The sequence below is a fragment of the Gorilla gorilla genome, chromosome 20, assembly GCF_029281585.2.
Source record: "Gorilla gorilla gorilla isolate KB3781 chromosome 20, NHGRI_mGorGor1-v2.1_pri, whole genome shotgun sequence".
In the NCBI taxonomy this organism is placed as follows: Eukaryota; Metazoa; Chordata; class Mammalia; order Primates; family Hominidae; genus Gorilla; species Gorilla gorilla.
This window is the reverse complement of record NC_073244.2, coordinates 44,219,296-44,234,367: the sequence shown is the minus strand read 5'-3', so window position 1 is coordinate 44,234,367 and position 15,072 is coordinate 44,219,296. Positions and strand designations below refer to the sequence as shown.

General features: G+C 61.8%; 1 protein-coding gene across 1 annotated transcript; it reads right to left on the bottom strand.

Moving 5' to 3' along the window:
* Positions 1–522: 522 nt before the first annotated feature.
* LRP3 (LDL receptor related protein 3) lies at positions 523–13,687 on the bottom strand. The gene is made up of 7 exons (XM_031003939.3): positions 13,329–13,687; positions 11,407–11,454; positions 5,184–5,322; positions 3,307–3,521; positions 1,797–2,913; positions 1,429–1,561; positions 523–1,175 (listed from the first exon to the last, which is right to left on the bottom strand). Exons 1-7 carry the CDS (start codon positions 13,399–13,401, stop codon positions 588–590), a joined length of 2,313 nt encoding a protein of 770 aa, XP_030859799.1. The 5' UTR covers positions 13,402–13,687; the 3' UTR covers positions 523–587.
* Between the last annotated feature and the right edge of the window lie 1,385 nt (positions 13,688–15,072).

Genomic DNA, 15,072 nt, shown 5'->3' with positions numbered 1-15,072 from the left:
GGGCTTCCTGTACAGCAGGCACACACCCCAGCCCTGCCACAGTGCCCAGGAGATTGGACCCTCAGGGAGGGCAAAGGGTGCCTGCCTGGCCAGGGGCATGAGGGTTTGGCAGGAGCCACCCAACCCAGGTCCTCCAGAGGCCTTGCTGGACAGGAAGAGGGTGACGCGTGAGCAAAATAGTCACCACGGATGAGACCCAGCGTCCCCATGGCCCGGCCCCATCCTCATGACAACTCCCAGCTCTAGGGGCGGCTGTTGCCACTGCAGGGCAGATGAAGCAAAAAGGCTCTGGTCCCCTGCTTCTCTGGAAATGGGTTCCCAGAATGGAGTGGGGGGAGAGAAGTGAGACCCCAGGGTGCTTGTGTACACAGGGACCCTGCAGACGGGCTCACCGCTCCACTCTTCTCCCCCCCGTTCAGTCCCACAGCTCCTGCCCACCAGTGCAGCCAGCTGGCTGAGGGCCCAGCCCCTCCGCTGGGGTGCCCGGAGGGCCTCTCCATAAGAAAGGACGCAGAGGCAGGGTAGAAATGACTGTGTATTCCCTGGTTACAAAGCGGGGCTGTGGCGGTCACCAGCGAGCCCAGCGGTCAACAGACCAACAGGGCCTCATCATCGCTGGCCTCCAGCATTGGGGAGCAGGTGGGCGGGGGGTTCCTGCAGACCCCCAGTGGCTCTGGCGAGTGGGGGCCCAGGGTGCTGCTGGCAGTGGAGGCCTGGGGGTGCGGGTCCTGGGCCGAGCAGGGCTCCCGAGGTGCATCCGCAGGAGCTGGGCCGTCTGCCAGTGGCTCCCTGCAGACCTTTCTGTCCTTGTCCACAGGCCTGCACTCTGGGTCTCGCAGGCCCGAGGGCAAGGGTGGCCCCGAAGGTCCCACCTCCGGTGCACGGCCGGGGGCACTGGGGGGCCTGTCTCCGGCCGCCCTGGTGCTGCCTGTGTCCATGAGCGGTGCTGGGGGGTCGGGGGCAGCCCCTGGAGCAGGCTGGAGGAACCCATCGCCCAGCACGGTCTGTGAGGGGCGTGCTGCGGTCAGCAGTGGGATCTGGCCTCGGGGCGCCCGCGGCCGGTGAAAGAGCCGGTTCCAGAGGCGGCCGAGGCGGCGGCGGGAGGGCCCCCGGCGGGAGGCGTGCCGACGCATCTGTCTCCGCATGGCTGTGCGAAGATTCTGCAGCACAGAGGCCTGTGGGGTGGAGCGGGGTAGGGGCGGGGGGATGCGGCTGAGGGGGCAGACAGGCTGCTCAGGGGCAGGAGTCAGCACACCCCCAAGGGACCTGAGACCCGAGAGACCACCTTGTCCACCCTCCCACCTGGCCATGGGCCCTCAGGTCACCCTGCGCAGGCCTTGCCTCCCGCTCCTGTGACCCCTGGACCAGCCTCCTCCGTACACCGTCCCAAGTGGCCCCGGAGGGGCCTCACGCCCTCCGGGGGCTCACCTGGGACGCACTGTAGACAGGAAAGTCCTCCACGGGTGGAATGAGGCCCTGGGCGATGAGCTGACCATAGGATGGGGGTGCCTCCCGCCGCACGAACTCAGCCTCCAGGCGCGTCATCTGGGTCTCGAAGGCCCTAGAAGCAGTAGGCGGAGGGCGACATGACTGGGCTGCCCGGGACCTGCAGCAGCAACAACAGGATTCCGGGACTACCCTCCACCCAGACACCCCAAGATGTAGGGACCCCAGTGTGCACCAGGGCAGCCTCCATGTAGCTAGTCCAGGCCCCCGTCTGCAAACCCACAGCTGCGGGGACAGCAAGCCTGGGCGATGAAGAAGCCCGGTCCCCTGGCTGCGGGCACAGCGCCCACCTGTACTCCTGCGTGCGCAGTGAGTAGAGCTTGAAGGCGCAGCCCAGCGCGATGACCAGCAGCAGGCCGCACACCAGGCTGCCGATGAGCGCCGCCGTGATGACCTTGCGGGGCACGGCGGCCAGGCACCCATGCTCATCGCTGCCATCCTGGCAGTCTTCCTGGCCGTCACAGCGCCACGTCTCGAAGATGCACAGGTTGGTACCGCAGTGGAAGGTGCCGGGCTGGCAGGAGAAGCAGTTCTTCTCATCGGCGCCGTCGGGACAGCTTTTCTGGTTGTTGCAGCGGTCAGCAGGCGTGTAGCACAGACCACTGCCACCCTCGCAGGGGTACTGGTCGGGCGGGCAGGCAGGGCAGCCCTGCTCGTCTCGGCCGCTGGCACAATGCCACCAGCCATCACAGCGCTGTGGCTCCGAGAAGCAGCCCTGGTCGCCCGGGCTGCCCCCGTCACTGTCACTACTGCTCCCGCACGGCTGCTCCCAGGGGAGGCAATAGCCCTTCACCTGGTAGGTGGCATTGAAGCCGTGGCCGGCGCTGCGGGCGCGCGCGTGGTAGGCCACGGTGAGGCGGCCCTGGGCGGCCTCCAGGCTCACGGGCCGGTGGTTGCTGCGGTAGGACAGCGTCTGCAGCAGGCGGTCCCCGCGCTCGCCCAGGCCCTCGTATACCTGCACGTAGTCATCGTAGCCCAGCCGCAGTTCCAGCTGCAGCAGCACCCGCCGGGAGTCCTGTGTGTCCACCAGCCACGTGCAGTGAAGGTCTGACGGCCCGCGAGCGGCGCCAAACAGGTCTGGGGAGGCAAAGGAGCCGTAGAAGCTGCCCAGCCGCCGGCCGCACGCCAGGTCAGGGCAGCCCGCCTCATCCGAGCCGTCGCCGCAGTCCTGCAAGCCGTCACAGCGCCGCTCCACAGGCAGGCAGCGCGTGGAGCGCGCCCCGCTGCATGGGAAGGTCCCCCCGGGGCACAGGCTGCCGGGAGGCTCGGAGGCCGGCGCCGAGCAGTTGCCCTCATCAGAGCCGTCTCCACACTCGTCCACCGTGTTGCACTGCCACGGGCCGGGCAGGCACTTGCCGTTGTCACAGCGGAACTCATCTGCCTGGCAGGATGCCTGGCCCAGCTTCCCTGTGGGGTGGAGACGTAGCAGGGGACAGTCAGGAGACAGAAGAGCCTCCCTTCGGCCAGGGGGCCTGGGGCCAAAAGCGGGCAGGTGGTTCCCCATCACTGTGGCAGCAGAGACCCCTCCAACACCAGGGTGGGCTCAGTCCCTGACCTGAGCCTGGGGTTAGGGGTGAGTTCCCAGGACTAGCTGAGACTGGGAAGTGGGGCCAGTGACCTTGAGAGGTCCGAGGCATCCGCATGCCCAGTCCTGCCACTGTCCTGAGATTGACAGGGCAGTCAGGGGACATCCCACAGGGAGCCGGGGCCCTGTGGACGGTGCCGCCCCTGTGGGCCGGGAGCCTGTGGGCATGCACGGTGTGCTCTGTGGTGCCCTGCCTGCCCTGCAGCCGCCATCACCTCGGATGTAAGACAGACGGAAGCCCTGGGCCTGGCCGGAGCTGGAGGCGTCTGAGTGGAAGAAAATCCAGACATGGTCGCGGGCAGAGATGAAGGCAGGTGGGATGGCGGAGCCACAGAGGCGGAAGGCCTCCTGGCGGGGTGGGGCTGCTGGGCCCAGCAGGAGCCAGTCCAGGGAGCACTGGTGGGACTCCTCCACGTCAAAGTTGCGGAAGCTGCGGGGGGCAGAGAGGACCCAGACATGAGGCGGTAGGTGGGACCTCCATGGGCGAGGACCAGCAGGGAGTGGTCAGGCTGGAGCCACGGCCAGGACAGCCAGCCCTGTCTCGGCCGGCTGCCCCCACTCCTCATGTTCCAGACTGCCTGGTTCCTCCACTCCCAGCCACTCTGTCCCCACACTGTCCCCATCCAGGTGTGCACGGGAGGCTCCATGAAGAATTGCGACATCCACGCAGGTCATTTCCAGCTCTGCTGCGGCTCCCCTTCCCTCCATCAGTGCACACAGCACCCCCAGCCCGAAGCCGAAGTGGAGCAGGAAGTCAAGAGCCCCCTGCCCCGACACCCTCCCCAAAAGGGCAGCGGCCCAAGGGCCCAGAACCCTCCACCTCGGGACCACTGGGATGGGCCCAGCACAAAGTCCCAGGCATGGGAAGTGAGGGTGAGACTGTGCCCACAGGGCTGGCCAAGGCTGCAGCAGGTTGACAGCTTGTCATCTCCGGAGATACACTGGCCCTGAACCACCTGGCCCTTGGGGAAACTGAGGCACAGAGACTAGGACAGACCCTGCCCATGCCCATCACATCCTCATGCATTGCAGCTATGGAGTAAGTCAGGGGTTGCACTTTTTGGGCTCTGGCATTTAGGAAAACTATGGCAGATGGAACCTATAGTGACTCCCCAGCCAAATGTCCCTGTGACCACCCCTGGCCAGGACCACCGCTCACTGCCTGGCCCCCTTTCCCTCTGCATGTCCCTGCAGCTCGAGCACCCGGGCTTTGCCTGATTCACTCCCCTCCCCAAGGCCCCCTCCAGAAACCATGCTCTGGGCTCAGTGCCAGCCTGGCCCCCAGCCACCCCTGCAGGACAGAGAGGACACCTCTACCACCTCAGAGACATCAGACCATGCCCACCAGTCCCAGGCTGTGTTCCCAGTGGCCTGTGTGCTGGCCCTGCCTTCCTGGCAGAGCTCAGTGACTGAGAACCCCCACACCCCATGAACGAGGCTCAAACCAGGAAGAGGTCCAGCTTGGGCACCTCGCCACAGAGGCCCGTGGAGACCCAGAGCACTGGACACACTTGCGTGCATGCATTCACATGTGCACATACATGCTTATGGCTCACGCATGGTTACACCTGTTATCTTACATGCATGCGCACATACACGCTCTCTGCGCCTTTGCAGGCATGGCTCGTGCACATACATGTGCTCACACATGCAGTCTCTCACGTGTCCTTTATGTCTCCTCCGACATGGGCTTTTCCATGCACACAAGCACACGTGTGTTCACATACATGCACACACACACTCACATATGCACACACACCTACTTACATGTGCTCACATGCATGCGCACACCACACCTGCTCAAATACCTACACACGCCTGCCTCACACACACACACATCTGCATGCACACACACCTACTCACAAATGCTCACACACAAGTACACACCCATACACCTGTTCACACCTGCTCACACATGAGTGCTCACACCTCACTCATATGCTCACACACATGCACATGATCCCACACCTGCTCACATACATGTACACCCTGAGGCATGTGCCCTCCACACCTGCTCACACACACACATTCTCACCCACCCCATGCACGTGGGCCCACGTTGATTCCTTCCGACACCCCCGGGTGCCCCTACCTGATGGTAATCATGTCACCACGGTCGCCCTGGATGTACCAGCTGCAGTTGGTGCCTGGCGGGTAGTTGAGGGGCCAGGCCGGGCTGTAGATGACCCCACGCCGCTCCGTGTGCTGCTCCAGCTTCCCACTGCAGGCCGCTGTTGGGAGAGGAGGCTGAGAAAGGCCGGCCCATCTTTGGTTGGGATGCAGGTTGCAGTGGGGGGGAAGGGGGCTTCAGCACAGGCCTCCCCCATGGTGGGATCGAGTCCAGCCAAGGGTGGCCATGGCCAAGGGCAAGGCCACAACTTGTGACTTCATGGAGGTGGTGTGTACGGGAGGCCAAGGAGGGCGCCCTAGACTTGAGGCAGCTGTAGCCCCCAACCCTATGCAGTGGACTACAGCCTAGGTCCTGTCCCCCGCATCTCTGGCAGAGCTAGGAGAAAACCCACCAACAACCCCTCCTGCCAGCCGGCACCTCCAAGGTGTAGCCTCGTGGCCTCGGGTCAGTGGAGAATCCCACACCCCTAGGCCTGCCCAGCCGGCATAGCCCATCCTGCGATGGCCCCCTGCCTGCCTTCCCTGAGGCTTGCTCACTCAACAAGTATTTACTGAGCACCTACTACATGCCAAGCATGCATGGTAGGCACACTGAGTAAGGTGGGAATAAGGCCTGCTCTATGGAACTCATAGGCTGGGGGTGGGAGCAGATGAACTTTACCCAGAACCCCTCAGTGGAATGAAGATCCTACAACAGGCCTGAAGAGAGGTGGCAAAGTCCAGCTGTGGCTGGAAACGCCACCTGGATCTGATCACACCCTGTGCAGAATTTGAGTTTTATCCTGAGTACAAGTGGAAAGCCACCAAAGGTAGATCTCGGAACCAGGTGAGGAAACAGGCTCAGAGAGGGTCAGCGACTTGCCTGGGGCCACACAGCTAGGGAGACGCAGAGTCAGGAATCACTGTAGTCCTCTGGGGGCCTCAGCTTCTCACTGCAGCACTGAGCCAGCATGCACTCGTGGAGTGCCAACTGTATACCGCTCAGGTTGAGCAAAGCATCACACCCGCCAGCTCAAAGGAGGAGCCCTCCATGCCCAGCCCCATGGGCCTCGCTTTAATCCATCCATTCTCCATGCTCTCTGCTTCTAAACCATCCAGGGCAGTGTGGTGAGCCTGCCCTGCCCCGCTGTGCCCTGACCCTCCCAGGACCAGGCGGCTAGCCCCTGCACTTGACCACACCTCCCACTCCACAGCACCCTGACCCTTCCCCACGCTGGTCCATCTGATTCTCACAACAGCCTGAGATGAAGGCAGGGCCCATTTTGCAGATGGAAAAACTGAGGTGAGGGACGACCCCTTTCCCGAGCCCAGTGACACTCTCTCCTCACTCTCCCATGGCTGGCCCCTGGCACTGTGACCTTGCAAGCCAAGTTCTCTCCGGTTCTCAGCAAGACTCTCTGGCACCCAGCTGCAGGAAAGGAAGGAGAGCCCTCTGGCTGCTTCCCATGCTCTTAGGACAAAACCACAATTCACTACAGCAGCGCCAGCCCCCTCCCTGCCCCACACTCTGCCTCATCCCTCCCATAACCCCTAGCCCCCCGGACCTCTCTGATCTCTCACATTGGAGGGGACTTTGCCCTGGAGGCCCTGGTGGTCCCTAGTGGGTGCTATCCCCACCTTCTTATCCCATTCACGGACTCCTCAGCTTCCACCCCTAGCTCCAAGGTCCCTTCCCAGGGAAGCCCTCCGGGCTAGCCCCCGCAGAGCTCCAGCCCTCCATCCCTCCCCCTAGCCTCGGCCACAGAGCATTTCCCTTTTGTTGTTGGGACTGATGGATGAACGTCACACAGGCAGGCAGGGCCGTGCCATGTCCCGGGGCCCTGCACAGTGCCTAACGCATGGCAGGTGCTCCAGAGATGTGGGTCCCTGAGTGGACGGGTCCATCTGAGGACCTGCTGGGCAGCTGGAGCCATGAGCTGAGAGCTGAAGCCAACTTCCCCAGGGGGCCTACTAGGACCATGAAGGCCCAGGTGAGTCGGGACTGTGACAAATAGGGAGCCAGTAACCCCCATGGACAGCTCGTGAGAGCATCAAGGATAAGAACGGAACTCCTGGTCCTAAAGCAAGGCTGGCCACCACTGCGTCACCATCAGACCCTTGACAGTCCCAGGTCAGTGAGGTGCAAGCCAGCACCGCTCCACCTGGAACTCATGCATGGCCCTGGGAGGCAGCCCCCACAATGAGCCTCCGATCCTGCCCCCAGAAATAGGGCACTGTACACCCTGCTCCCAGCCAGGAAGGGCAGGAGATAAACTATCAGAAAGGAGTCTCAGGGTGCAGCCACCCAAACATGCAAAGTGGCCCCGGCCCCAGCCTGGTTCCCTTTGCCGGGTGAGGCTACTGGCCATGAGGACCTCACAGAGCCCTGAGGTCCTGAACTGGGATTCCTTGGGAGGTGTAGGGTTAAGAAATCCAAAAGAGGCCGGGTGCAGTGGCTCACACCTGTAGTCTCAGCACTTTGGGAGGCCGAGGTGGGGGGATCATTTGAGGTCAGGAGTTTGAGATCAGCCTGACCAACATGGCAAAACCCCGTCTCTACTAAAAGTATAAAAATTAGCCAGGCGTGGTACTGGGTGTCTGCGATCCCAGCTACTCAGGAGGCCGAGGCAGGAGAATCGCTTGAACCCAGGAGGTGGATGTTGTGGTGAACCAAGATCACACCACTGCACTCCAGCCTGGGTGACACAGCAAGACTTTTTCTCCAAAAAAATTTAAAAAAAAGAAGGAAATCCAAAAGAAGAGATCTTTCTCATTGGAGGGGGCCGAACAGGAGGTTCCACAGAAGGGAAGGCCCAGCGAGGCTGAAGTGGTATGGTCCCCCACAGTGCATCTCTAAAGCGCATGCTAAGCTGAAGTGTCAGCCTCTGAGTCAGCGTGGCTGGGAACCTCCCATGTTCACCTTTTTGCTGAGGGGTAAAAACCTGTGAGGTCCCCTGTCCTGGAGGACAAGGCCAGGGGCAGGGCAAGGCGCTGTCCATTCCTACTCAGCCCCGGAGGCCTCCCCTAGGGGACAGACATAGACCTGCCCCTCTCCTTGGGGCCCTTGGGGGCCAGGTGTCTCACCCACGCTTTCTGGGAAAAGCCAGGTGTCACCTGCCACCTTTCTCTCTTCCCACTCACTTCAGCCAGAGCCATTCTCCCTCATAGACCTATGTCTGACCCCTTCATCCGGGGTTGGGAGGCCACCAGCCACATCAGGAGCAGAGGAAGGGACAACTGCCAGCTGCCCTGCCTCTCAGCAAAACCCTGACAACGGGTGCCTCCAAACAGCCTCACCCCTGGGGGCCCCCCGGAAATTTCCACATCAGGGAAACTTGGTTAAACTGTTTGCTCTTCTCCAAAGCGGGTTGGCAGAGACCATGGTGGGTGCAGCAGCAGCCCAGCCTCATGCAGAGGGGATGGGAGGCAGGAGGGAGGCTGGGCTCTGTGCAGGGAGCTGCAAGTTCTAGGCAGGGACTCATTTTTTTTTTTTTTTTTTTTTTTTTTTTTCTGAGACAAGATCTTGCTCTGTCTCCCAGGCTGGAGTGCAGTGGTGCGATCACAGCTCACTGCAGCCTCAACTTCAAGGCTCAAGTGATCCTCCCACCTCAGCCTCCCAAAGTGCTGAGACTACAGGTGTGCCCCACCATGCCCAGCCTAGGCAAGAACCCTGCTTGACCTGAGGCAGACGTGCATGTGGTAGGGGACAGGGTCAGGGGTTGCCAATGAGGAGAGGGATCTCCAGGAATGCCCCGTGGAGGTGAGGTTCATGACAGGCTGTGTAGCAGCGGGCAGGCAGTGAGGGCAGATGGGAGGACTGCATGATTTGCGGGATAATGGGGAAGAGGGAGGGGTTCGGAGGTGTTGGGGGCTGTCAAGAGGTCTGTCTGAGCTTTAGCTGGAGGTGACCTGCCTTCTCTCAGGCAGAAGATGGCCTGGGCCCTCGGAGCCATGGTGGCCCACACAAGTAGGGAAGGAATGACCAGGTACTTTCGGGCCAGTGTCCTTTCCTGGTCCACAGAGTCATCAAATATTCCTGAGAGGACACTGCAAGGCCTGAGAAAGCACAATTTGCAGATCCAATTTCCAAAGTTGATCAATACCCCCGCCAACCTGCCTGGTGTAATCCGACGACGGGGAGCTGGGAGTCCCACCCCAGACATGCCGGGGAAGCCGCCAGCTGCCTGCAAACTGCATGAAGCCCCTGCCCGGGCCCTCCCCGTTGGAGCCACAGTAGCTTCAGGGCTGAGCCCAGAGGCCAGGGGGATGCAGGAGGTGTTCTGACCAGTCAGGGCCCAACATACCTGGGCTTAGGATGGGGTTTGCTGAAGGGTAAAAACCTGTGAGGTCCCCAGGTAGCCCTGCTAGACCCTCTGGAGCAACTGAGCCTAGTTAGGGTGGAGAAGGGGCTGGGGGAATGTTTCCCAATCCAGGGTCCCACACAGCAGGAATCCCAGGGAAAGCCCTGGAAATGCAGAGTCATGGAGCTGTGGTGGGAAGTGGGTACCTTGGGCCACCTGCAGGTGGTCAGTAATGCTGGAGGTGTCAGAAGTGGACTCTAGGACAGCTAGGGTCCCAGACCACCACCCATGGCCTTGCGCACTGGGCGTGCAGCTCCCATCACAGAGGGCACCAGGGGTGAACAGCAGCCCCTGGAGTTTGGCAACGTGGACCCTGCTGGGGCCTGAGGTCTTGACAGCTAAGGACAACCAAACGCAAGGACCTGGACAGTGTCCTCCTCGCCCAAGCTCCATGAGTGGCCCTAGTCCCCGGGGAAGCACTTTTCTAAAAGTGGAGTATATACACATTTGGGGTGACACACCCACCAGCAGGAGGGTGTCCTGGGGCTCACATTCATAAGCTGTGACACCTTCATTCCCCCTTCCCCCGACTCTACCATGGCCACAGACATCTGACCCAGGCTGGGCCAGTCAGCCTTTTCCTGGAAATTGGGATGGGAGACTGGGCCTCCATCAGTTGTGTGGACCAGGACAGCAGACAGGGCTGGGGCTAGGTCAGCGCTGAGCAAGGCCCGGCCCTGGGCCAGCCCGAAGCATCACAGGAGGCCGGGCTCCTGAGAGCACAGCTCAGGGCAGAGAGAGAGGGAAAGAGGCCCAAGCCTGCCAGAGGAGCCAGTGAGCACAGCTTCTGTGCACCCTGGGCCTCCCCCTCGACCACAGCAGGGGTCCCGCTGCCTGACAGCTCCAGGTCCTTTCTCCAGCAAGCCGGGCCCTGCACAGAACTAGAAACCCAGGCACCTCCTGCCCCACCGAGCAGAGCAGCAGGCAACGAACAAGTCAGAGGCCCCCATTGTTCTCCCGGGCTGCACCTTGACCTCAGGTTTTGGTTTTGGTTTTACAGACAGGGTCTCGCTCTGTCACCCAGGCTGGAGCACAGTGGAGCCGTCATAGCCCACTACAATCTCAAACTCCTGGGCTCAAGCAATCATCCTGCCTCAGTCTCCCGAGTAGCTAAGACTACAGGCACATGCCACCATGCCCAGCTAATTTTCAGATATTTTTTGTAGAGATGGAGTTTCACTATGTTGCTCAGGCTGGTCTCAAACTCCAGGGCTCAAGCATTCTCTTGCCTTAGCCTCCCAAATGCTGGGATCACAGGCATGAGCCACAGCACCTGGATGTCGAGACTTTCCCACGGAAGCTGTGATGCAGCTTCTAACTTACACCTTTCTTCCACCCCTGCTTCTGCTTGTCCAAATCTAGTAATTCCCAGGTGGCCCTGCGTGGCGTGGCATGTCCCCTCCTTTCAAGAAAATTAATAAAGCCTTCTTTCCCTGGCATGGGCCTCTCTGTGTCACCCCTCAGTCATACCCCTATAAATTAAATCCTAGGAAGCCCATGGCCTGCGTGAGGCACAAGATGTCAATTCCACGGGACCCTCGGCAGCTTGCCGGTGGTATAAAGCCACCACGTGCCAGGCACCACACTAAGAGCTTGCCTCACTGGCTCATGGAATACTAAGAGCCAGGTTTTGAGTAGACCTTGTTATTTCACCCACCTTACAGATGAGGAAACTGAGGCTCAGACAAGTTGAAGCCTGTCCAAAGCCAAACAGCTCCTTTGTGATGTAGAAAAGATGCACACAGGAACTCGGGGTAGTGCCAGGACCCTGAAGGCCTGTCCTCAGGGACCACTCACCCAAAAGGGACCGAAGGAGTGGAGGAAGGAGAGAAAGTGCTTACTTACCTAAGGCAGGAACCGCACTGCTGAGTCTCCCAGTGAGAAAGATGTTCACTGTGGGAGATACAAAGAAAGGGTCAGGGGTCCCACATACCTGCTGGGGACCAGCAGCAGCCCCTGAGGGACACCACAGCTAAACCCAAGGCTGGCCCGCTGGTCCCCTTCCTCTTACAGGGCAAGGCCCAGAGCGCAGCCCAAGACTGCCCATCAAGAGGGCCCCTACCACCTCACCCCCACCTCCCTGCCTCCATGTTCTGTTATCCAGGCTGGAGTGCATAGCTCACTGCAGCTTCAAACTCCTGGGCTCAAGCAATCCTCCCACCTGAGCCTCCCAAGTAGCTGGAACTACAGGTGTGCACCACTATGCCTGGTTTTTTTTTTATTTTTTATTTTTGTAGAGATGAGGTCTCACTGCGTTGCTCAAGCTGGTCTTAAACTCCTGGCCTCAAGCAATTCTCTTGCCTTGGTCTCCCAAAGTGCTGGGATTACAGGCACCTGCCACCGCACCCTGGCCTGCTCCTGCAACTTTGAAGGGCTTCCCCCTACCAAGGGGCTTTGCTCGCCCAGCAGCAGCAGAGGCAGGAGGGGAGGCAGTTCTGATAATCCCCATTTACAGGGCACGCAGCTAGTGACGGAACCATCCTCTTCCCCCGTGCGAAGCTGACCTTGAGGAGGAAAGCAGAACTCCCCAGCCACCCCTCAAGCACCCACCTCCATGGGGTTTGGCCCTTACTTTCACCTTCTGCTCTGGCCCGGGGGGTTACGGGCCCAGAGTCGGGGGGTGGGGGGAAACCCAACTTCCCAGGGTTCAGGATGTGGGTCAGATCCCGCCTGGCCAGGAAGCAGGAACCGCTGCCCCCACCCAGGACACCCAGGCCCCCTGGACAGAGCCAGGCCAAAGCCCCTGAGCATGGAGCGCCTGTCCCCCTGCTCTGCTCACCAGGGATGCCAGCACCCAGCAGCTCAGAGCCCAGCACACATGACCCCGCACCGAGGTTGGGGTGGGCGCGCTGGGGTTACACCCTCAATGCTCCCCAGTGGCACATTCCCACTGAGCCAGGCTCACACAGCTGGGGCACGGGCCTGCCAGAGCCTCGGAGCTCCCTGAGGCCTGGGGGTGATTACTTTGTCATTTCAGTGGCTTCAGCAAACCTGTCAGGTTACAGAGCCCTCACTGGTGACATCACAGGGTGTCCCCTAATGACCCCCAGTTCTTATAATGGCCTCCCTCCTTCATCACAGTAAATAAAGGAGCCATGTGGGTTGGGGATTTAACTCCTTCTCCTCTCGCCTACACAGAGCGCTGGAAAGCTGGACAGAAAAACTCCCAGACAGGGCGGGAGCCCCTCCCACCCCATGCCTGGCCTTGACCGGTCCCTGGCCCAACCCAAGCACCCTCCTAAACTGAACAGGCCTGCCTGGGGGCTGAGAGACACAAAGGGAAAACAGGAGTCCCCTGGAAGCCGCCTCCACACTGGCACCCTCCTCCAGCCCTGCCCCGCACCCCGAGTCCCCATCTGCGGCTTACACCAGCCCCCACCCCAACTCCGGGCCGGAAACAGTTTCTTCTTCAGGGGACAGCCGGCCTGGCCTTTGTCCCCAGCTCCCGGGGCCCCCTCGTCTTCAGGCTCAGCGCGGGCGGGCCGGGTTGAAGGCTGCCGCCTGCACGAAGGGCCGCCTGCCAGCGCTCAGCCCGGGCTCCGGGCGCTACTCCGAACGGGGCGGGAGCCGGGGCTGCGCCACCACAGTCGCCCTCCCAGGCCCGGGGCCAGGCGGGCAAGCGGTGCTGGCCCCTCTCTGGGTCTCCGCGCGGGAGCCACCGCGGTGGGGGGCTCGGGATGCCGCGGCCGGAGAGGGGGTCGGTCAGGGCGCGGCGTGGACTGCCATGCGGGGGACCCGGACCTGCCCGGCCCGCGCGGCCCACTCACCCAAACAGACGACGGCCAGCTGCGCCCGGGCGCCCGGCGCGCCCTCCAGCCCCGCGGCCGCGCGCTTCTCCATGCCGGGCCCGGCCGCCCGCGGGCGCCGCCTCCTGCCCCGCGGCTCCGGCTCCGGTTCCGGCTGCGGCTCCGGCTCTGGCTCTGGCTGCGGCTCGGGCTCGGGCTCGGGCTCCGGCTGGCGTGGCTGCTGCGGCCCGGGTGCAGGCGGCGGCTCCCGAGGCGTCTTTGTGCGGTGGCGGTGCAGGCCCGTAGGGCGCGCGGGGCCACATCGGCCGCGGCGTCACGGGCCCTGCGGGGGCTCAGCGGCGGCCGCCAGGGAAGACCCCCGCCCGCCGCTGCCCCCGCGCCCCGGGAGCCCCGCCGCGGCCGGCCTGGGCCCGGGGACCCCCGGCGCGCCCATGCCCCGCGGCGCGCAGCCCGCCCGGCCCCGGCGTCCCCGGGCCGCCCCGCGCTGCGCCCAGCCCGCCCGGCCGGGTGCCGCCGGTAGAGAGTCCGTGGGTCTGTCAGTCCTCCCGCCCGGCCCCTCGCCCGCGCCCGGAGCCTGGAGGCCGCGCTGCGCCAGCCACGTGACGCGCCCGCCGAGCCGCAGTGGCGCTGGCTGGGCGGGCGGAGGCGGCTGGGGCGGGCCGGGGGCGCACGCCCCGCCTCGGGGTGCTGGACAGCTCTGCGCACCAGCCCCGCCCCGCCCGCGCTCCAGCCCAGTGCTCCAGGCAGCCGGTGCTCGCCTGGCCTCCTCCCGGGCCCACGAATTGATCCCTCCTGGAGCCGGCTGTGCTGAGGAGGACCGGGGAGCGAGGACTGGGAAAAGGTGGGAGAGAGAGGGCTGCTTAGGGACCTCATAGGGGTGGCACAAGGCTAAGGCCTGTCTTCTTCGCAAGGTGTCCCTGTTCCTGCCCCTCCGCTTCTTTCATTTGCCACAGTCCAAGTGCCCTGTCACGTCTCTAAGAGGAACCCCCTGTGCCAAGCAAGACCTGTCAGGGGACATTGGTGAACACACCAGAGGCCTCTGGAGATCTCCCAGGGCCCCCTGAGCCCACCCTGTTACCCACTATCCTCGTGAGGCTGGGGACTTGGGAGGAGGCCTGCTTCTTAGGCTGGGAGTGCCCTCTGGAGAGTTGCCCACCAAGAGGTTGAGTCCAATGAGGCAGGAACCAGGAGAGACAGGGGGAAGGTTTGAGAAGGCCATTTAGGGCCAAGTCGGATGTGAAATCAGAGGTCCTCAAAGGTTCCATGGCACAGCGAGCCCACCAACCTGAGCTGAGGCTCCCAACCCTTTTCTAACACCCCCAGACCCTCATTTGATATTCTCCGTTTATGGAGAGAAGGTTGAGAGAAACTGATGGTCCATTAGTGAAAGCGTAGACAGTCACTCACTCACTCACTCGCACTGTGCAGGTTGATTGGATTTTAATAAAAAATGGGGGGAAGAAAAATCCTTTTAGTTTTTCTGGGTTTTCTTATTCTCTCTCTTCTAATTCCTTTGGTGATTTTTCCAAAGCAGACTTCTTAGGAAATGTATTAAAGGACGTAAAAATCAAATAACAAGATACATTACAGATTGATGGCATAGAGCACTAGCCTATGTGTAATTTGGTTTCAGAATTTCCCCAGACTGCTGACTGCGGAAGAGCAGGCATTTATTTACGCATGGCAAAAATGCTCAACAGAGGCAGGGGCAATGGTAGGGTAGATCTGCGGTTTGTTCGTTTGTTGTTGTTGTTGTTGTTGTTGC